The sequence below is a fragment of the Parambassis ranga genome, chromosome 3 (assembly GCF_900634625.1).
Source record: "Parambassis ranga chromosome 3, fParRan2.1, whole genome shotgun sequence".
Classification (NCBI taxonomy): domain Eukaryota; kingdom Metazoa; phylum Chordata; class Actinopteri; family Ambassidae; genus Parambassis; species Parambassis ranga.
Window position 1 is genome coordinate 4,736,656 of NC_041024.1, and position 24,398 is coordinate 4,761,053.

Below are 24,398 nucleotides of genomic sequence, written 5' to 3' on the forward strand. Positions count from 1 at the left end.
CTGAGTGCTCTGTTAGAAAGGGGTCTGCACTGGCCAATCGATAGAGTGATTATATCATTGTTACCTTCCACTTCATTAAGTGGAAGCTGAGCACACATCACGTACAAAAGGGCAGGAGGCTGTACTGTACAGTACATAGATAAAGCCTTTCTCTTTCAGTGTGTGTGTGTGTTAATTTGTCCTTGGATGTTTCATATCTAGCAAAGCCTGTCATCCACCCTGAGGCAGTGCTGAACAAATATTTACCTTGATAAACACAGACAGCTCATTAGAAGTGTCACTTCAAAAAGAGCATGGTAAAAATAAATTAGCACCGCCACTTGTGACAGAGATATCGGTGTGTTGCAAACGCAGTGTGTGTGTGTGTTACCTGTTACAGTCGACGTGCAGCAGTAAGTGGGAGGCGCTGATGGTGAGTGCGATCTTGTGCCACTGGCCATCAGCGAGGCGGTAGGGGAAGGACTCGGAGCGCGGTTTGCCTTTGAAGCGGTAGTGGTAGCGGATCTCCTCTCTCACCCCACTGCTTTCCAGCTCAAAGTAACTGCAGGGGAGGAGAAGAGGTCAGAAGTCAGAGATGCTCAGTTTCACTAACAAGGTCTCTGTTAAAGGTGAAGAAATATCTGCACTCATGGAAACATATTGTGTGGGAAAAAAAAGTCTTTTCTCAGGCAGGTTCTGATTTTCCAAACCATTTTAGAGATAAAGATAAAAATGACTTAAGCTTCAAACACTTCCAGTTGAATTTCTCTTGATATATTTCAGCCCGCAGGCTCTGGCCGTCAAATTCAATTTAAAAAAAAAAAAACAGGTACAAACAATCAACTGCTAATTTCCATCAGAACAAAACAACTTAAAGCTACATCACCAGCGTATTTACATAGTTAATGAAGCCAATATCTTCATTATGTTAATGATGCCAACAGCAACCCCAAAACAAACCTAACCTCATCACTTCTAAATAACTCTGCCTGCAGCCTAAACAAACTAGCAATTGTTTGATCAATAGAAAATAAGCACACTATCAATCAATCAATCCACAGTTTGTGTCATTTTGAAGCTAAACATTGGCTATGGTTAACTGAGATGTCAGCAGTAGTTTATATTTAATTTAATTCAGTTTTTTATACCATGCAGTTTACATAAAGCCTATAAGACATTAATGTGGAAACATGTGGAAAGCTTAAATGCGTACACCAATGTGGAAATAAAGATGGACGCTGTGGTTCCACCTCAGACCATTGTATGAAAGTGAGGCCAAAATATCTCACTCAAAGGGGCTGCCATGTTGGTAGAAGATGTCAACTTGGAGTTTGTTCAGGAAGGAATGGGAGGTGAAGCCACACGGGCACTCAATATAAATGTGTCAAAAAAGCAGCATTTAAACACAAATCAGCCTGAAATGTTTTAGTTTTGGCCTCACTTTTGGGAAGCTGTCAGCAGCCCCCTCTCTATATGCAATCTCTGCTGTAAACATGTGGCGTACTTACTACATGCAGTTCCACAATGATATCTGTGGTGGCATTAAAGAAACACTCCACTTCATGAAACCGGTGTTTTGTTTTCTTAGAAACATGTTAAGGGGGTTACTAAGACCCCGGTCACACTGAGGAAATCAATTTGGCTAGAGCGGGATTCGGGCCGAATCTGGATATATCAGGATAGTGATTTTCGGAGGGCTACAAAGGAATAAACTGCTTTTTGAACTAAAAAAAAAAACAAAAAAACAAAAGACCGAGCGACATGGGACAAAACAAAAACGCATGCGCACACGTGGCCTGAATGCACTCTGTATATTACGAGGCGCCACCTAGTTGTTTGGATGACCGCAAACAAGCTGGATTACACTGGATTGAGCACGGACACTCGTGTGTTAAAGCCAGATTTGAAAATAGGTCTGAACGTATCCAGCTTAAAGGCTATCTGGATTCAATCCTACTCTAGCTGGGTTGACCTTGACCTGGACAAAATGTCAGAATCTTCCTAACCTATAAACATTGATACCAGATTTCACCAAAATCAGACCAAATGTTTCAGACAGACTTCAATCAGTGTAGTAAGAATATATAGCAAGTACACAATACTAGCAAGTACACTCTCTTTATCTTTGGTCTCGACAGTCATATTGGCAGACTCTCCTGATCCTTTATTTATTAAAAAGTGTCCTAACCACTGAACGCATGCACTGCTGTTTTATTACCAAGCTGTGGAGGAAAAAGAAAGGTATTTCTGTCTCCGTTTCACCTATGGTCCTCACTTTATGGTGTGACTGCAGGCGTGCAACTTGTAGCACCATGTGCACTCTGCTCTCCACCCTCATCAGCCACGCTAAATTAAGAGCCAGCCAGCCACAGACTGCAGCAGCCTAGGAGCCGCAGGCATCCAGTTATGACATTTTAGCTTCCCTGCGGCTGCAAATGACCTCAACACTGGCACCTCTCGCCCCAAACCACACTCACATTCACACAAAGAGAAACTGTATGTGGTGGACACACACAGTTCTGATACAATAACCGAGGAGCAGCTCAGAACAACAACATTCCCAATATATTCAGAAAAAAACAGAAAAATCAGTCTCTCACAGGGAATGAGCCCATTCAATACCGAAGCTCAACTGCTCTCATGCATATTTATTATAAGGGAGAGAGGACCCTCTCCACAGAATATCAATCAAGGATGTTGGGCAGCAAATTTATTCTTCCTGGGAGGAAAAAAGAATAAAATTTAACACAAACAGAACAGCAGAAGAAAACTGCACACCTACTGTAACTACTGTAGGGATTGTGGCTTGCTTAGACCAGGAGAATGGTCTATAAACTGTGCAGTATGTTTAGTTTGGATCATGATTTTATTGTTTTTCACATCAATAGGTCTGGCAATTCTGGAGATTTGTCCACATGGTGTGTTATAAGAGCGAGCCAGAGCAGCATCAGTGTCAGGTGACAGTCGATGAAACAAAGCCAAGTTTGGTACTGATACTCCCACTTAGTCTTTGTCAATGAACTGAAAACATTGACTGGAAAGAGTACAGCTAACTTTGGACGCTATCGAACAAACATGGAGCAGGATGGACGGCTGTGTCGAGGGCATCTCACGCCATAACTCTCTGTGGTGTTAAAGGGAGGGTAGGAGATTTTAAAAACTCAGTGAGAGTCAGTCAGATTTGGAAAGTAAACACACGCTCCTTTCTCTTGGAGAAACGCCACACCTCCAATCACATGGACGCGCATTACCTGAAGACGAGCTGAGTCTGTGACTTCGGCCATCATGCACGTACCTCTCTGGTGCACGCAGAGCAGGAAGAGAGTGACAACCAACCAATACTCCAGCAGGGTCCACCCGGAGGATTGGCTGATGTTTTTAGCGTTTTATAGCTTCCACAGATTATTAAGATTCTTCATTTTAATGCGAAACTGCCGAACTAATTGGTTGCTATCGGATTGTAAAGAGAAGTTACACTAATTTAACAAAAAGTGCATCAGAATGAAATCTCCTACCCGACCTTTAACATTTCTCTGGATACACTGGCAGTAACTGCAGAAATGGTGATACCATGTCTATTTGAATTTTATGTTAATTGCATTTTATTCAAATGTTTAACAATCCATTTATACATTTCTTTCAATAAGCCTTTGAAATACATTATTACAGTATGCATAAAATCGACACGTCTCAATGAAAGAAAGCATTAGTCACTGTGTTATTTCTGTGCATTCCTTAGACTGAAGATAAACAGAGTAATTGTTGCCACAAAGAAAAGAAGAGGAGAAAACAAAAGGAGGTGGAAGGAGGGGGCCATTGATCAGTACGTGCTGTCATCACCAGTTCAGCTCAGCTCAAACCTTTCCACAGAGCTAATGAAGGGCCATCAGCCCCCCACACAGCAGGCTGCGTTAGTACGAAAACAATTATCACACAGCTAATTAACAAGCATCACAGGGAAATGTTTGTCTATAACATTAAATTGCATTTGCGTGCTGGCTGCTTCCTTACGTGTGTGTGTGTGTGTGTGTGTAAGAGAGAGAAGGAGAGGTGGTGTATGGAAATGACTGGCCAGTGCTGCTGTCTTTGTACAGCATGTCACCACTCTGAAATTAAATGAATACATCACTCTGTGCCTGCGCTAGGCACCGACCTGACAGCCTGTCTCCATCATGCTGCAGGAGATGGAGCCGCTGATACTCGTCAGCTGGAGAAGGACCATTTGCATGGAATGAGGAGTAAAAGGGAAAAAAAAGAGCTCTCCAGCTTCACCTCTCCCCACTGATGGAAGCCTCCTCGGGGCTTCGAGAGGCCTGAAATCACTGAACGAGCAGAAACGCTGTTATCCTGATTCGACTCATGAAATAATCATCAAAGGCATTAACTCCACTTCACAGCAAGCGTTTATTTTATGAAGTATTTAGTGGTAGCTATTGTATCCCTGCATTACAGCATATTTAATGAAGGGGGTAGACAGTCCATTTGTTATGGAAAGTGTAGCCTAACACAATAATTATGACATAAAAATGAGCCTAATCCACATTTAGATGCTTTTTGTTCATCGTTGATCCACTGAACAAAGACACATTTTTTTTAACTAATGGCATCCGCACAGTGGTGGATGAGACTGAAATGTGTTTAAATGTATTACACTACATTCCAACACAGACCTCTCATTTATGTTTTTAAAGATTTTTTGGGCCATTTTGCCGTTAATGGATAGATTGACAGCAGTGAGATGCAACAATGAGGAACAGGATGAGCTACAGTTTATGGGGAACAGGATGAGCTACAACCAGTGGTGGAGGAAGTACTGAAGATTGGCACTTTAAAGTACAAATAACCAGCAAAATATATACTTAAGTAAAAGTAGAAGTGCTACATCAACAATCCTACTTAAGTCAAAGTCTTAAGTACTTACTTTTAAATGTACTTAAAATATTAAAAGTAAAAGTACTCATGCACAGAATACATATATTTGAATTCCATTGCAAAGGATCTGAAGAGGTTAAAATAATCAACGATATCATCCTAATATACATTTTAAGTACAGAAATCTTTGAAATGTACCCAGAGCCAGCTATGGACAGGCCTGTGTGTCTTGAGACAGGCTGTGGGCATCAAGTGAACAGAGAGGCTGCTGATAACAAACAGGCATTCAGCATTTGTACTGTGTCAGTATTCCTGCTGTAGATTCATGTTATGATTCATGTTAATCAGACATTAATGGATGGACCTGTGTTAGCAGACAGCAGCTAACTAGTTAGCTAACTGAGCCAGAGCACCAGCATCATGACTGAGGCTCATTATAGAAACACAGCTGGCACCGTGACACCACCTCCATGCAGAGTCTGACCTCACATCAGTCCAGCACAGCTGTATGAACTGTATGATGCAAAATGTAATGGAGTATTTTTGTTTAATGGAGTATAATTATTTTTACCTAAGTAAAGTAACAAATCAGAATCAGAATCAGAATCAGAAATACTTTATTCCCAGGGGGAAATTGCTTTTGTTCCAGGTGCTCCGTGTGTACTCAAAAAAGACAGAAATACAAATAAGGTAAAGTAGTGAGCATAAAAATAAAAAATATAAAATAAAACCTAATAAATTCTAAACATTAATATACAAAGTACAAATACTTAGTTACTTTCCACCACTGGCTACAACTGCGGTGTGTGTTTAACTGATTTTACTTAGCTGGGATGTTTAAAGAGAGCCAGGCATGTTCTAGGTGGATGTATGCGGATCAGGGACACCAAAACACACCAGTTACACAATGCCAGCACAGAAAAGGGCTGCTGAGGACACTCTGCCTGTACATCCTCCATACCGGCTAATAAAAATAGCGCCTCTGAACTTCAGAAGTCCCCCCCTTTTTTTTTTAAAGTTTGTGGTTTTCCTTTGCTACATTATCATGTTAAAGGCCTTTAGAGTACAAAGCCTTAGAACTGCAACATCTCTATTAAACCGCACTGCAGTACAGTAGCTGTGAGAAAGAAAAAGTGGGCTTTTGTTGTTATGCACAGAGCTTTTTTCACCCATGCTTAATGTTCTTTTTTTTAATCTTGACCTGATTTTGGCATAAAAACATACAATTTAAAACATTTTAAAAGGAAAATCGCCACTGTTCGGTTGTTATTACACATAGACGTACAACACATAGATGTAAACCAGAGAATTCCACATGTTCCAGTTTCAAGGACTGAATATTGACCTCATGTTTCCCAGTGAAGACAGGCTGCCTGATCCTGCTTAGCTGCTAAAACATCAATGCGTTCACCAGGAGTGCCTAACGTCGTCTCTGTCCTGTTTCTAATCCTATTTGCACTAAAAACTGAATCTTTCCCATCCACACAGCGCTTCCAGTTCATATGACAACTTAATGAGAATCAGTATATTCCAAGAGCTGGGATTTATCTGAGAGGGAGTGTGCAGAGACACCCTGACAACTTGAAGCAGTAATTCTGACACTGACACATGGTAAAAGGATAAGATGTCCTGAGATACTCGGCAGTACATATAAAGTAGCAGGCAGGCTGTATGTACATTGCTCTAAAAATATACATTCTGCATGAATTTGTCATGTGCCTTCAGGCACTGAGCCAGCACTGTGACTCTGTGGGACTTTGGCATTAAGATGATCATCATATCTATGAAAGTGTGTTAAATCCTGCTTATGACATGTCAAGATTTAATCACTTACAAAGCTGTCAGCAGTTAATAGATTGGAGAGTCATGGTGAATATTTCTTTAAAATTAGCATGTATGGATTATCCTTAGTAATGGGATTATTTCATTATGTCAGTTGAGATGCTTTACATCTGTGTTGTTTTTTTAATTTACTGTAAGCAACATAAACAAAATATTATTTGCTTCTATTGTGAGGAATTGAAATCAAAAGTCCTACTAACCCTACAGCACCAACTTTCACTGCATCTAAAATTATACTGTTCTGCACTGACACCTGAAATTCTTCTACATCCGGCCCGCTTGCGTGTTCAATGCGGCCCGTGGACCGTGCACACAATATTAAACAAAGGCAGCAAAAGTCAGCTGTTGAGCACGGCATTACCGGTAACGTCTTTCCAACCCTCCTTGTATCTTCCACGCTGCTGTACTGCGTAATCCCATCTACTCTCTGGAGAGACACGGTCGTGCTGTCTACACTTTAAAAATGCTGCGCGACTTTGCTGAAATGTACGGTAAAGCAACTCCACGGCGCATTCATTGTCACCGCAGTGCTGCCAGCCGACATATTTCATCGCCATCTGCTATTAAAAAGCTCAGATCTTGCCCGACTTTAACTTTTACTTTAACTCTAATGGTTTTCTTCTGTAAAAATATCCTCACATCATCTGTGCTGCTCTGCACTGTGTGTGTGTCTCAGCATACAACCAGCACACACTCAGAGTAGACATGGAGACACACACAGGACAGAGGAGTGAGCAGTAAATTACAGTAAAAGATTCTTACAATGATGAAAATGTAACAGGAGCATATTTATAAAGGTAGATACTGTGCCAGTGGTCTCCAAATTATATTATTATTTATGAAAAAATGTGGCCCTTTGCCTGAAATGTGGAACCTGCTATCAGTTCTTATGGAAGTCTATGTGGCCCTCACAAAAAATAATTGCCCACCCCTGCTCTACATCTTTGCTTCACTTCTGCAACTGGCATTCATGAAAACTGCTGCTGTAACGAGTGGGCCAGTGAACGCCACACAATATTAATGTTACACTAAGGATGCATCATATTAGGAAGACATCAGCAAATATTCACTTTAAAATGAAATACAATAAAATAAGGGATCAAAACACATGCAGATTTATCAATGTACCAAAAAAACACTGAACAATATGAGATATCTGCAAAAATTAATTATCGTGCATCACAATTAATTTAAATACAGCTGATGATTTCTGTCATGTTTTTACACATGAGCTTCTTGCAATTGCAGGTTATTAGCCAACTATTAACCAACAAGAGGGACTGTTAGTCATGTGAGCTTTAATCTAAAGCCATACAGAAAGAGAAGAGGTCACGTGCTGGCCGGCCATGATACGACTGTGCTGATTCTATATGACTAGGAACACTTTGTACACCTTGTATCTTTACAGTATGATTGTGCTGATGGAGACTGCTGAGTGATACTAGATCAGCCTCAGTGGCAGGGTTGAGTCTCCTGAGATGGAGACTGTGGGCAGTAGAAGGGTCTCAGAAGTGTAGTGACAGCTCTGGGAAGAAGCTGTTGAGGTGACAAGTGGTCTTCATCAAAATGCAGTGGCATCGTGTAAGAAAAAAAGTTTGGAAAATGAATGGCTGCCCGGGCCGAGCTACGTTGGCTGTATATCTTCCTGTCTTTTTCTTCACCTCCAGTGTCATGCTGCTATTTTATGGAGGGCAACTGACAGCCAATTATCTGCTCAATAGGGAGGTCAACACTCCGGAGCTTGTCCGTGGAATAGGAGGAGAAGGAGGTAAACCAGATACGACGGCAAAAAACACCCCAATGCCTTTACTTACTGACCCAGAAAAAAGGGTGAGTGGGATTGGTTGTGCGGCATCGTGCTCCAGTTGTCATGGGAAGACCACGCGTGGTGGAAGCTTCTGGGTTTAGCAGAAGTTCTCATCATATCTCAGGGGGGTGACGGCAGGTGTACGTGCAGCTATCACAACTGAGCGCAGCCTCGGGTATAAAGATCAATTGAATGTGAGAAAAAAAATCAATTGTTATTTTTACAGTTTCACAGTCTGTGTAGTGTGTGACATCATTAGCAACAAAGCTATGTGTAAGACAGGGCACACACATTCTTGGTGATGATGGTGTGTTTAAGCTGTCAATGAACAGGCTGGAGAAGGTGATGCAGCCCATCATCACCACAAAAACAGCTACTAAAAGTGATAGACATCAAGAAGAATCCATTCTGTTTAGAAATCTGGGGTATATATACATATAGCCTTATTTTAGTATGAGAACCTTTTCTTCTGTTCTGCAGAGGGAGCACGGCAGCCAAAAAGCTAGCAAAAATCCCTGGGGTCTGAAGACTCCTGGACAGGTGGAGGAGGTCTGGCTGTCTCTGGGGCGATCCTGTCATTCAAGCTAATACCAAACCTTAGAGGAGATTTCTGGGCAGTGCATGAGGCAGGATGAGTGCAAGAATGCTGTTGTTTGTGAGGCAGCACTGTGAGACACTGCTGTGCGGTGTGTCTATTTTTTTTCTTTTGTCTTGGTGCTCTTCAGGGTTTTCTGCCCTGTAGACTTCTTCAGCAGACATGGAGCTTGCGATGCCCCATGGCGCATCTGTTTTCAAAGGGAACCTCGCAGAAATGGGGACAGCAACATTCTGTGTTGATGTCAAAACTATCTTGAGCCTATGAGAGCCTTTGATATGTGACCCAGTTTGGAAACCTTAATGTTCAGTCTGATCCAGGTTGTCCTGTTTAGATTCATCCTAGTGCATCGTAGCTGATCAATTATTGACCTTTGGCTGCCTTGTTAAAGTGATTCTACCAGTGTTTTTGGTTTAGTCTGCCACAACCCAAATACAAACAAAATTAGACAACCAAAACATCACGCAGGTCAGATCAAATTATCTGAAAACAAATGAAATCCTACACACTTAAGCATGAATTGCAAAACTAAGGATAATACAAACACTTGTCAGTCTATGAAATTCAAAAATAGCTAAAGTGGCAATACTGTGAATAAGATGTTTACATGTCTGTGGGTGTTCTCATTCACCCACGACATGGTGTGTCCAAGAGTTTGCATCAAGACGACTGAGGCTTTTTTTGTCTTAAGATGTTTCGCCACTCACCCAAGTGGCTTCCTTAGTTCTGCTGCTGTTCTAGTGGGGACTCTATGGGTGGATGTTAGGTAACTCTCACATGACAACTGTCCCTCTGGTTGGTTAATAGTTGGCTGATGACCTGAAATTGCAAGAAGCTCATGTGTAAAACTAGTTACTGTGTGTAAAAAGCTCCTTGGAAGAGATGAGAGGACTGAGTAGTTGAGGTGAGAGCTGATGTCTTAGTCTTCCTCTGTTCAGAGAGAGCTGAACTATGCAGATGGCCTCTTTGACCCTTTCAAACCATCTGTCCTCTGTCCGAGATGTGTGCATTTCTGTGCTCAAAGACATGTCCAGTCTCTTTAAGATGTAGATAAACCACTGAATCCTGTCCTGGGGAGGTGGCTCCCCTGTGCTGTGCCATCAGCTTGTGCAGTTTACTTTTCACCAATATAGATCATAAGGTTTCTCACTGCCCTGAACTGCGTAGGCTACATGCTGCCTGGGTGTTTTGTCCTTTTGTCCTCTTCCTCCTCCTATGCAGACGAGCAACACCCTCATAGCCCTACATCATTGCTGTGCATGTAAACATAGTGATGGTTAATCAACATTTGCACTAAACAGCATCCATTTCACACACTGCAAACACTGCTAGAAAGAGCACTCTGTGGAACAACACCGAGAGTGAAATGTGGAACCTACTATCAGTCAGAGGTGAGAGTTCGTGACTCATCACTCAGCCCTGCTCCTCTGGGAAGATCAGGAGTTCAGGATCAGCATCAGCAGGATCCTCCTCTCCAACATTTAAACAAACAAACAACAGTGATTCACTATGGCAGCACAAACTTTTTGTATTTGTTTTTTCTTGTTTGTTTTATTAAACTCCACAATTATTCAGTGGTTCTTATTCAAGCTTTACCCTATCTTATCTGTTTACCCTATCTCATACCTTATCTGTTGCATCAGGTTGTTTGTATGTCCTAAATGATGAGAGGCAATCAAAAATATGCCATTTAGTCTACTCGACTGCTGTTCATTAGACTGTCTCAAGGTGCTTCACAGAAACCCTGAACCCCCTTAAGAGCAACAGCGCCAGGAAAAACTCCCTTTAACAGAAAGAAACCTTAAACAGTATCCGGCTCATAGGGCCGATAGCTGGCCGAGTAGAGGAGGAGAAGAAGAGGTAGACAGGACAGAGGATGAACAGGTTGTCATCCAGTTTTTAGATGTAACAATTTATAACAGCCTAACCAGCATGCTGTGAGTCTGTTATAAATCGATGGAAGCAGGGAAAATATCTCCCTTCAAAATATTTAAGCTTCTTGAACGATCTGAGTCTTATTGACTTTTTCTTTGTGACAGTTTTATTACATTTAATAAAATGATCTCTGCACCACTGTCTTGGTGCTGTCTGTGTGTAATGACACACAATCAGAACCAAAACCCAGTGCAGAACAGCACCATAGTGTTTCCTGATGTGTGTCTGGTTCTGTGATTAATCTCAGATGCAGCACCTGAACGTTTTAATAATCTCCTCATCAGACTCTTTTCCGCATGTGGCAGTATGTTCTCAGAGGCAGAGCAGGCAGGTCTTAACAAATTTACTACTACTACATTAATTATTGATTGTATATAGCAGAAAAGCACTTTTATGTAATAAAATGCTGTTCCAAGAGTGAAGAGTTTAGACTAATTTTATTAGCTAAAGATATTTTGATCACCTTGCTGCAGTACTGCAGAAAAAAAGTCAAAAAATGGGCATAAAAAGTGGAGTAATGGACTGCAGATAACAGCCTCTTTATATATAGCTCTCTCTCTCTCTATATATATATATATATACCTCTATATTTATATAGCTGCCTGTTTGCCTCCCAAATATTGGACCAAATCTTAGTTTTGTTCCAAAAAAAAGGAAAAATATTGTATAGGTTAAACACAGTCAATAGAAAGAGAACTTCTTTCAGTGATGAGTCAAGAGAAATCTTCATCTTCTATTGGATCAATCAGAATTTTGCTACTCTGCAGACTTTAATGTTAAGGTTACATCTGCAAGCTGTCCAGTAGTGTGATATTGAATCACTTTTTAAGTGTGCTAGATAAGGCTGCAAACTTTCTACTATAGAGTCTAGTTTGACAAGTCTTCTCAGCATGTTTCCATAAAAGAGAAACACCTGTAAGTACTGATGAACTGAGGCACAGAGGGACACACAGACCTGTGGCGCTACAAAGGGTGGGCAGATGAACAGAGCAGCAGCAGCAGGAGCAGCTATAGCGGAACATTTAAAACATTTTTTAAGTGTTCAGGTAGGAAGAGCAGTGGAGAGACCAGGCTTTGAGTTAGTTCATCACAGCAGCTGCTGCCACTTGCTGACAATGAGCGTGTTACTGGGACCCAGAAAACTGCTGTCTAGGCAGAAATAGGCTGCTTTTGTTCTATTCAGCCTAGTGGAGCAGCAATAAACCTTCCTCCCCATTCCCCAGTGCCGGGCAAGAAGAAGAAAAAAAGAAGCTTTTTCTGCGAGTATTGAGAGATGCTTGCATTCAAAAGACATTTTCACTTTGAGGATGAGGAGAGCAGAAGATGACAGGAGGGAGGAGAGGAGGATATTATCATATTGGCAAAGTGGAGCTGGTAGAGTAGGTGGGAGAGAAGAGAGGGCGGTTGGATTGTGAGGAGAGAAAGATGAAGAAGTATAGAAGGGACAGAGAATGAATGTATGATTGGATTTGGCCGAGCGCTAGAGCTACAGTAGCTGTCTGTTAGCTGCTTGAATGGGAGGCCTGTGCTATAATGGGAAAGAATGGGCATCGGCAGAGGGCTCTAATAGGGCCTTCAGAGAGGATTCAGAGGTTCAGAACAAATCCTCGGTCACAATGGAGCACAGGTCTGCACCGAGGCAGTCAAGGCTGTGTCCATCTCACCAAATTTAATTACACTCTCAGCGTGGCAGCGTGACTCACACAACAGCTTGTCTCAAAATAACTTCAGCCTGCTGCTGCTTTTGCGGAGCTAGATTTGCATCAGAGTATTTCTTTTATAATTCCTGACAATGCACAATATTAGTAGAAAAATAACAGTCAATTAACTGACTGCAAGGTTTTTGTATTATTATGACTGAATATTTTGACATTTATTTCATGCTTTACATGAGTCAGTTCACTTAAATTATAACAAAGTATGTTTTTCTACTCTTGTGGGTTCTGGCCGTGCACACAGATTTTTATGTGTTGAGATTTGGAGAAATCTACAATGAATCATCTGCCAACTCATCAGTAGTGATTCCTCCCAGAAGCAGGAACTACATTACTACCAGATAACACACAGATCTGGCTGAAGAGTCATTGTCACAGCTCCACAATCATCCTCACAGACAAGAGCTCATGCTGAAGGGAGTTAAGGGTGTTGATGACAACTGTGACATTTTAAAACAGAAATATTGGTGCAATGTTAAAAATAAAAATATGTTCGAGTGCCTCTATTAGAACATCTCCGCTTTGTCACAGTGGCAGTGATGCACTGTAACGCTGGTTAGCACTCTGTAACATAGAGGAAAAAAAAGGATGTAGCTATTAGCAGTGTGTGTGGCTGCTACTGCTGGGCCCAATCAGAGGAGATGACAGATGAAGGTGAAACACTCCATTCTGCAGGAAGCAGTATTATAATACGATGTCAATCTGCAGATTTCACCACAGCAAAGAATAAGCTGCAGTTTGTTTGTTAGTGGTGAAATGTAATATCAAGTAATTAAATCTAAATTATCATGGCATTAACAGCATCTTCTCTCCCCCAGTTTATCTGCCATCTGTGTCATTGGTCATAAGATTAACAAACCAAATGTTCACTTCATAGGTGAGCATAAGCCTGCCTGTGCTTCATGTCTGTAGTGTCTGTATGTGCATCTTGTGGAGGAGAAGAATGGCCTTTGTGCAGCTTATGTGTATGCATGTGCATGTGTGTGCTTGTACCCCAATTGACATGCAGCCGTCTATGACTGCAGCCCTCAGCTTCTCTCCTGTTCCTCCTATGCAGTTTTAAATGATGATAACTGTGTGATCAATAGGACTACAGGGAAATATTTTACTATATACTGGGAATAAATCCTGCATTTGGTTGTTTTGGTTGGAGCAGCCACTGTTCAAAACTTGTGAGACTTGGGGGAACAGTCACTATAAAAATTAGCAGCCCTGACCCAAGCACTTATTTCAAAACCATATAAATATCTTGGGATGCAGTATATCTAACAACTGGGTGTACTGGAGTGCGGCTGAGTGCCTTTATTGTAACATCTGTTTAGTCTGAGCACTCCTCTGAGCTACATATGCAGCATAGTGCATGTCAATGTGCCTGAAGGAGGAGGGCAGTACGGTCAACTGGCCCCATTTAGCCTTGCCTTTGCGTTGTTTGGCTAACCCACTGTGCGACAATTACGCCCGCAGGTAATGCAAGAGGGAACAGCAGAGAGAGAGAGAGAGAGAGAGAGAGAGAGAAAGGGAGAGAGGGGTTTGAAAAGCAACCATTAGGCTCACCTTAAAAACACGATATGGAAGACACTTGTTTTCAGGGCAGGATCATACACTGAGCTGTGCACAGATATACTACAGTAAAGATGTGTACAACAAACAAACAAAACAAAAAGTGCGTTTAAAGACAGAACCGTCAGGAAACATGTTTTCACATCTGAAAAACATCAAGAAGTTTGGCATGACTGGCTTCTGTCCCAAAGGCTGATGGACATCTATCAAAACCTGCAGCCACTTCTCAGCTCAGCGTGGAGTAACTGGATCCTTTGTGTACCATATTTATGAAAAGCTGCTCACTCCATCGGCTGAAGCGGCTCTCTCCTTCACTCTCACATTGTGTATGATCTTGCCTCACACACTCACTTTAACTGCATGCATTACAGAAATGAAGGCTTTTACCTTCAGAGGACTGGACAGGGGGGGAATCAATGTTGCCATTCAGTGTCTTCCAGCCATCCCTTTCTGCAACACATTCACTCTGCAGCCACTGATTCAATGAGACTTCATAAAGCAGCTAACAATAGATTACCAATATTCTTATTTTTTACTCACTAGTAGCTCATGCAGCTCAGTTTATATGTTCTACCCATCTTGTACTTTACTATCAACAGGCTTGGTATTACCAAGATGACAGGTGAACATGCTGCATTATTCCTCCCAACAGCTGGCTCTGCCTTCACCCTCTGACAGTAGAGTAATCATACACTGCTCTTTACTTTACTACACTTCATCAACGGCAATCTGCAAACATCTGAGAGTAAGATGAGAATTCCTATCTGAGTTTAATTTAAAATGAGAACGCTCAGTAATCCGTGGAAGAACCATTCTCATGCAGGAAAAAAAAAGAGCTGCGGGCCAAAATGAAGAGGATTACAGATGGATTACCTGTGTTCTGACTCGTGGATAGAGAATATGACTCCTGACGTGGAGGACTTCTGCTGGATGGAGGCCAAGAAGGTAAACTCACTTTTACTCCTGAACAGCTGCACCACTTTTTCTGTGATGTGTGCTGGGGCGTGAACTGCTCTCCCAACATCTGAAAAAATAAAATAATATGGAAAGTAATCATGAGCTTGTGTAAACTGTAATAATTAAAAACACATAGAGAAACACAAAGTAACATCTTCACACTTAAAAAAATTGATGTCATCCAAAACAGTGGTACCTCGGTTTGCGACCATAATTTGTTTGTTAAATGTGCTCAAAATCCAAAGCACTTGTACATCAAAGTGAATTTCCCCATAAGAAATAATGGGTGTCTACACAACTTTTACTATTACTAACAGAATATGTAATTGTGTTGCCTAATTTTGTGCTTTTCGGACTCACTGCTATCTGAGTGTGCCCATATGTGCACAATGCTATAGTAAACAGTATACGCTCCCATGGATGTTGAATGTATGAGTAAGGCACGCCGGCTGACACCAAGCGTTGGAGACGATTATGCATAACCTCGTGGTGAGAGAGAGAAAAACCACCGACTCAGGTCGACAGGCAAACCATACACACAACACGTATCGCTTGTTTATTGTGTTTGGAAAAAAATTAAATTGGCAGAAGACATTACACCCCCACCTGTAGCATGTAAACTGATGTTGAACAGTAAACGCTAAAGTAAACAGTAAGCCCAATACCCCTAAGTTAAACCCATCTTTACAGAAGAAAGAAAGGAGAATACGGTTGTGTGATAAGTTCAAATTTTCCCAATCGGCTGCCAATGTTTCATCAATAGGTGACTGACAAAAAAAGGACAACAACTGCCAGGGAAAGTCTTGGCAGCAGCAGGGTTAAGGGGGAAGGCATTGTTGAATGTGTGTGACTCCACCCAACTGTTGCTTTTTGATTCTTTTAGTGGTTCCTCAGTGTTCCAATGGAGGCCCAACCTAAGGAGGAAGACTTTGCTTGCAGTCACTTTCATAAGTTTCATGAGTTAGAAATACACAGAAAACTGTGTTTTTTTTTATTATCTTCACTTGCTGCCCACAGCCTGCCCCAGGACACAGACTTGACTATTCACCCATAACTGGTTATGGATATGCAGAAAATTCAATTTAACTAAATATTCTCAATTTTAATTTCAAGATGTTTTCTTTGATTATTTCAGCACTTGCAACAGAGGCATGCTGCCCAGTAGAGACACTCACTAAAAAACAGCCTGCCCTGAGAGAATCATTTTCAAAATGTGTTGTTTTTAATAAAAAAGTGGTAAAAATTTTCAAGTAAAATCGTAAATTAGGGTTCATGTGAAAAAAGAGATTTTATTTCTAAGCCATATCGCCCAGCCCTAACTGGCAGATGTGCTAATTTTTGCACATAAGAGCCTCAAAGATGCATACTGAGTATGTGGCTATGCTATGCAACAAATTCCAGACAATATTAAACACATGTCTGCAGTCTGTACCACCAAACCCATGAAGAGGACTGAATGAAAGGTTCCACTCCTCCAGGTGACAGCACACTCTGACAGTCCAGTGGAGAGGAGCCTCTGGTTGTCTCAGCACAGAGCTTTTAAATCTCCCCAGGGTGACAGTGGCCGGTCTGCCTTCACACTCCCAACCATCACAGCCCAGTTGATGGAGAGCCACCTCCCCTGTGCCCCCCCCCCCTTTCAACAGGCAGCCTCACTGACCAGAGACAGTCATTAGATCAGCCCCTTCGAAATCGGCAGAGACAGGAGCCATATTTTTGTGATGTGAAGATCATTTTCACATTCAACTGACAAATAAACACAAGCCAGCATGTCCCTTCTCAAGGTCAAATATTGTTTCCGCATCAATTTGACTCCATATTAGGTGCAGCTAACGCTCCATAATACAGTCACCTTCCCACTCTTCACAGCGATGATCAATACCAACAAATTGCAATAATGAGCCCTGCTCAATACAAACAGCACACAAACTAAAGCAGCCATTTATTTACTGAGCAAATGAGTTTGGCTGCCAATGAGACCGAGAGACGGATTCTACTTTATCTGGAGTGACTTTATCTTCAACGTAACGCCAGAACCAGAGGGGCCACGGTTCCACTGCCAGGTTAAGACACAAAATATAGCTGGTGTGGATTTAACAATAATTAGGTAGAACTGATATAATCTACATTTAACCAGCACAGGAAAAAATCAGCACCAGACTCACTTACATCTGGCTCCAAAGGGAGGAAAGAAACATGCTTGCATTAATAATCTAATGCAAACAGGGAGTGAGAGGAGTATATTACTTCAACAATACTATGTAGTCATCCTGGAATAAAGATATTAAATTGTCATTCTTTGGTTTATTCTGCAAGATCAGTTCATCTGAGAGCCATTACTAGATCTGTTAAGATTTGTTTTAACAATGAATATCAAGCTTAACAAATGAAAACGTGTTGTATGTATGCACTATAGTTTCCCCAACAAAATTAAAAAGCTATTTGTTGACATAAGTAAAGACAACATGCCTAACATCATTATATTTGTTTAAATCTTTAGTTTGTTGGCACCTCCTGTCGCACCTAAAATGTAATTACCCTGTGAAATTAAACTTGGAAAAAGTTTCTCCAACCATAGAAAGTGTTAGTGTCTTCATCACACCCCAGCGGTCTACTAATAATGATGGATCGATAGTATGATGGAGACAGAAATAAAGCAGTAAATCCTAACAGCCTCCACTGTACAGCAGTCTCTGGCTTGTAGACATAAACAAACCCATTTACAGTGACAGGGGGAACAGGTAGAGCGGGAAGGTTCGTCTCCCAGCAGACAAGATGAAGCCCAGCGTAGCAGGCAGCAGCCAGATGTCACCCTCCCTCCCTCCCCCCTTTCCTCGATTTTACAGCTCATCACTTTAATCAGGAGGCTGGCGGGTCCTCCCCCAGCTCGGCTAAGTCTTACAGATGGCCTCTTTAAGTGGCAGTGAGGAAGAGGAGCTCAGCTGAGGTCCGGAGAGACTTCACTCACCAAAGACACAGCCAGTCAAGTCTATGTGGACTTCTGTCTGGCCTGATATGGAAAGCCCGCGTCACAGTGTCACAGCCAGATAAGCACATTACTGTACTATGCTCAAGTCTTTGCCAAGGGCACAAAGTAGATCAGGGCAGAGTTTCCTAGGAGGCCAAAGTCCAGCAGGCCAAAAAAACTGGCAAGAAAATGTCAAACTTTCCAGCTCAGAGGGAGGAATGGTAATATATATCGCCTCCTGGTGTTTGGAGACTTGGAAATGTGCTGCTTATACTTTAGTGCACAGATTGAGTGATCTTTAGACGTAGATGCATTCATCTAGACACACAAACACAGCAGCTACAGTGGAACAACAGATCAAAGGGTGCTTTCAACACTGCCTGGTCTAAACAGTAATCACATGTTTACAGTCCAACAACTGCAACTGCATATTTGGCTATCACTGACAGCTGCTGAGAGTCTGCTGGTCTTTGGTTATACTGACAAACAACTTTGAAGGTACAAGCAGAGAAGAGGAAGAAATCAGAGTTTCCTGACATCCTTTGCAGCCAATTAACTAAACCCAGTAAAACCTAGCTGGCAGGCAACACAATGGAAAAAAGATGCTTCCTTTCACTGACCATCATAGATCTGTCAGTCGTGGGGAAGGTGCCTTGTCAGACCCTACATTTTCATCCAGCAAACCATCTAGCTAGCAAGCAGGTGGGAGTTTTTTGTTCTCTGCTTCATCATCATCAGTATAATCAATGAAGATGTGCTTTCACATCTTAAAGAAAATACCCATGGTGTAAATCATGGTAAAACATTAAGAAAAAAACGTACAAATAAAGAAATTATTACAATTGTTAGAATTAATTTTTAGTCCTAAGAAAACAAGTACAACAAATACCAGACACCTTTTTGATAATATGGTAATTTTTAATTAAAAACTAATAATTGCTGGCCAGCACTGTCCCCCTGTTTTTTACTTATAAGGCCTAAGAAATGGTTTTCACCAAGCCTAGAGATGACTACATCTGGCTGTGGGTTGACATGCACCATAGACTGTACACAAGGTTGGACTACACAGCTCTGCCTCCACCTAAGTGAGGCAAAAATACGTTGCTTAAGGGCACCGCTACATTGAAAAAGACACCATTTTGGAAGTCAGTGCAGTATAGTTTCAGAGGTGAAACAGCAAACACCCACCCACCTCTACGACAACACACTGTTACTCTCTCCATTTGTAGACAATAACTCATTAACATAAGGGGAAAATTTGTATTTGAAGACAGATCAGCATGATGAACGAGCCACATGAAAAGGTTTTGGCCTTCTTTTTGAAGAGCCGTCATGTCACCCCAAAACACACATCCACATTTTCTTTACTGTGAATCTCTGAAATGATATTTTGCTACATCTGAATCCAGGTGTTTAACAAATGTAGAAAACTTGAAAATAAGAAAGAACGTTTAGAAGAAAATATGTATATGAGATTAGTTTAGCTAGATGACTTGGTTCTCAGTTACCATAAAACCCCATAAACACTCTATTTTTTATACTACAAGAAGCCAGTCATCTTTACTTCCACACTTCCAGCCCTCTAGTCATCTGCACATCCACACATGAAGCTAGCCCAGCCAGCCAGCCATCCATCCAGTACACAGCAGACTGTCCCTGAGGAGCTAGCCTGCTTTCGGCTGCTCAAGGCAGGTCTGCAGTGGAGAGTAAAATAGCAGAGAGACTGGACTGCAGAAGAAGGGCTTGGCTGGAACCGAGAATAAAGAACTGAAACATGACTGGAAATGGAAAACACACACACACACACCACTCTCAAAGATTCAAGGTGATGTTTAAAATGAAATCTGTGTCGATAGCAACCACTGACTGTGCTGTGCCTTGCCTACAGCAGAAGCAGAGATGCAACAAATTCAGTGAACACCCCAAACAAACAGGATACGAAGTAATGCAAAAAAAAGCAGAGATGCTTAAAGAGGTCCAGACAAAGTGGCCAAGTTAGTAAAAGGCTTTCTCAACAATAACACAAAACGGCAAAAGCCATGAAAGTGTTTGTACAAAGGACACAGAATGAAGACACTTTGAGGCAAGTGGAGGAGACTGCATGTCAAGCAGCCTACAAACAGAGCCGAGCTCGCAGCAAGTCTCTCCTAAGTTGACTTGGCTTGCATTTGAAGAACTCCTCAGCTGCTGAAAAATTCATAAATCTGAATCAATGAAACATTGATGATTCAGTTCAACCTTTCCTTCCCTTTGCAAGAGGATAACTCGACTGTAAACATTAAAACCTCTGCGTTGTATTGTGGTTGGTTAATGGTGTGAAGTGTCATGAACATAGTGAGAGAGAGGCCACAGATAATATCCTGAGAGTGTGTGCGCTCACCCCCTGTGGCCTCTCATAGAGCTAACAGTTCCTGAGCCATTAGATTGAGTGCAGTTTGATTACAGTAAATGAGGATGAAACTCAGAGAAATAAAGCTCATCAATCTCTGGGAGAATCATCGGCTGTCACTTAAAGAACAATAACGCATAGTGCTGATGCAAAATCCAGCCAACGGAATATTGGGTATCAGCGAGAGTAATGAACTCCCTTTTGACTTCCTCTAGGGGCACCAACCAACATTTGCATGTTGCGTCTCTAACACATGATAAACACATTCAGGGTGAGGCTGTGAACCCAGTGGTGATCTGGTAACTGTGTGTGCGTTATGAAACAAGATTAGAAGCAGAAGGGATCAGAACGAGGTTGAATTCATTACACTTATTCTGAGCTGCATGAAACAAAAGAACAGTTTTATGAGGTTTATGAAATTTAAATTAATAACTGATAACTACAAAGACTTTAGGATAGAGGCTTCAAATCCAACAAAGCAGTTCCGCCTTTAATTATAAATCACACTACTGTACACTTTGATTTCAGCACAAGTGTTTAATCACATAATTCCAATGTGTCTCCAGGCCTTCAGCACAACGAAAACCAGATTTCAGGTCTAAGACCTAATATTGTGTGGTGTTATGAGCCATTCATTTCCTGTCGTCGTTCTCACCTTTATCCTCCTAACAATAAGCCAAACATTAGCAGCTGCTACTCCTCTGTACTGTGTGCATCCACCTAAACTGACATGGCTGTGCACCCGATATGGTGCTATTCACATTATCATTGGATTTTCATGCTGTCTGTCATGCATATCTTCTATTTTATTCTTATATTCTATTTTATTCTATTTAACTCTTCCTCTGACTGTCGGTGTTGTATTGCTGCTGGTACCCAAATTTCCCTGAGGGACCTTCCCAAAGGGATTAATAAAGTATATTCTATTCTATTCTATATCTTAATTTTGCATCAAGAAAATCAAGAAAATTAAAATTGCATGATCAGAAATTGATTTCTATAGGTGCCATTGAAGTGTCATTTGTCCTTCTAATAATGACCATATGTACATGCACAGCAAAACTCCAAAATCAACCCACATAAGTGACTACTCGGAATAAGACCATGCCATGTGCAACCTTTTCTGATCACCTTACCTTATTCGGAATTAAGCAATAACTGAATTAAAGCATGTGTAGTATCTTAATCACATTATTACAGCATTTAAACACCTTAGTTAAATGAGCCCAAGGACATGTGGCAATTTTTTTATGTTATTCCGAATATACTAGTTATTACATAAACAGTAGTATTCTCTAGTGATTGATGATTTGAAAAGATTGGAAGGAACAAGACCAAAGAAAGTGCCACATAAAATACAGTCTAATGTAAAAGAAAATGACTCCCAATGGTCAGAATCATTGCTAAAATGAAAAGAAAAGCCATTCAGAATCTGATTATTATTAGCTAGCATGTTAGCTCTTATAAGCTGCATTTTATTGCAAAAAGGCTGTCCAATTTTAAGGACTCCTAATGAGGCCCAAACTAACTCAGACAGTCTCATTTAACGCTCAGTACAAATCCCAGCGGTGGAAATGGGATTTCTCTGCAGGGCGGCTCGGTTTACTCTCTGAGACCAGGTAAGAAATTCAGAAATCCAGGAGAGGCTCAGAGTCGATCTGCTGCTCCTTCACATAGAGAGGCAGTTGAGGTGATTTGAGTCTCTATAAGGATGACCCCCCTGGGTGTCTCTCTTTAGAGGTTTACAAGGCATGGCCAAGCCAGCTGAGAAGTGGTTGGGGGGGGGGCCTGAGGCTGACCCAGGAACCACTGCAAGGATCTCTCAGCTAGCCTGGGTGCAACCTACCAAGACTATGATAAATGTATGCACTCATTAAATTTACCAGTTATTTACCATATATTCTGCTCAACTACAGTCCCTGTGGGCTCTAATCTCTTTCAAAATTGTAAACGTGTGTGTGTGTGCACACATGTGTTTTGTTAACAACTCTCTAGGCTGACATCCTATCCATAATCTGCTCCACCCCCCACCGCTCTACACAATCCTCCTCTGCTGTGGGCAGGTTTTAACAGCAGAGCTGGCACTTCATGTTTGAAACCACTCACACCATACACATGCAGCATGTATCCTCACACACACACACACACATATATATATATATATATATATATAAAGAATACAGATCCACGCAGGGGAAATAGGTGGAATTGAGATGTGGGCTAATTTAGCGGCGCACTGAGAGCTTTGAGGTGCTGTATCAGTATCTGTCAGGCCTCCGGTAGGCCCACTGCTGGGAGTGTGGCTAACTCTAAGGGAATGTGCAGCTGTACAGCCGAGGCCCCTGTAGAGATTCAGGGGAGCTCGAACAGAAAGCTCGGCACATCACCACTCAGCCAAGCTTAATTACCTCCTCACTCGCCTCATACCGCACCGCCTGACAAACAGCCGATCACTGAATCCGTGAGTGGGCCGACATCAGTGAGCAGCCAGCCTCCATCCTGTCATCAGGACTGCTTACACAGCTATTTATCTCAATTAGCTATGCTCTGCATATTTGAAAAATATGATGTCAGGATAAGGCTGGGGATAACAACGTCTTTTAGTACTGTCCCCTTAAATTCATGATAAATCATCCCCTCAGAGCTCCCAACCAGCATGTCGTTAAATGTCGAATAAAGCAACAAATCGGCAAATAACCTCATCATCACGCAGTCATGTTTAAAGCAAGCTCCTTAATCATTCTTGCACAGTTACAAGTTGACAGACGCATTGTTTACCTCTGCATGAGCTCTGCTGCATTTCTATATGCTTTAAAAGAGAGAGGCAGGGGAAGGGGTGACAAACACACACACACACACACAGTAACAGTAGAGCAAACAATTGGTGCAGCGTGGGCAGCATTCAGAGCAGAGCTGGGAGATAGGATCAGGACAGGACATACAGGAAGGGAGACACACAGCAAGATAATACAGCCAAAGGTCACTCAAGGGCACCTGGTTTCTCTCTTAGAAAACATCTGTCACAGCCCCGTGGCACCACAGCACATACCTGGAGCAATCACACGAGGCACATTACGTATGTGCTCACACATATGACATTCAACACATTGCTTAGGGAATAGGATAGAATGCCTTTTTCTGAGCTGTAATCAGTGACACTTCTGTGTAGAGTTTTTTTTTTGTGTGGTTGCACAGTAGAGACAGAAATGTGAGAAACACACAACACACAAGAAATGCTGTGAAGCAGCTGCTGACACAGGATGTAGCAGCTCTAAATGCATCAAGTCTCACATCTAAATGTGTAAAATTCATGTTGGTCCACAGCACTAAATTCGTTTGCATGGCTCCACAGTCAGGAGATTCTAATGTTTATTCCTTTATGGGGATGATGGATGTGGCCTTTAATATAGGGGGGGTCTGTAATACGGCAGGTTTTATACTACGTTTTAGTTTGTGGCTATACTCTTTCATCCTTCTTCTGTGAAAGCACCTCTAAAGAACACATTAATCATGTTGCTGATGGTCAGTGAGACTCCAATTGTTGCTGCCAAAATAAAGTTAAAGCACTGATTCCTCTGAGAGCCATTAAGGTGTCCCTCTGGAGCCTCCCCTGGCTTTATGTGTCTGTGATAGTGCAGACTCATAACCCTTTCACTGTTTCCATCCCCCCTCTATATGACCTGTTAATACTAGACTGGCCCTTAAATTCTGCAAAGGTGAACCAAAACCAAGATTATTGTGTAGTGTCACAACACCTCCACCACTCCTGGGTTCCTTTA

The 24,398-nt window shown here is 41.7% G+C and overlaps 1 protein-coding gene across 1 annotated transcript in view; it reads right to left on the reverse strand.

Annotated features, from left to right (window-relative positions):
* The window catches only part of LOC114433266 (protein kinase C-binding protein NELL1-like), a 201,504-nt gene that overhangs the window by 162,475 nt on the left and 14,631 nt on the right, over window positions 1–24,398 (reverse strand). The window contains exons 3-4 of the mRNA XM_028401745.1: window positions 15,179–15,329; window positions 371–541 (exon numbers count right to left, since the gene is read on the reverse strand). Coding sequence (XP_028257546.1) covers window positions 371–541; window positions 15,179–15,329 — 322 coding nt within the window. The remainder of the gene's footprint in view (window positions 1–370; window positions 542–15,178; window positions 15,330–24,398) is intronic.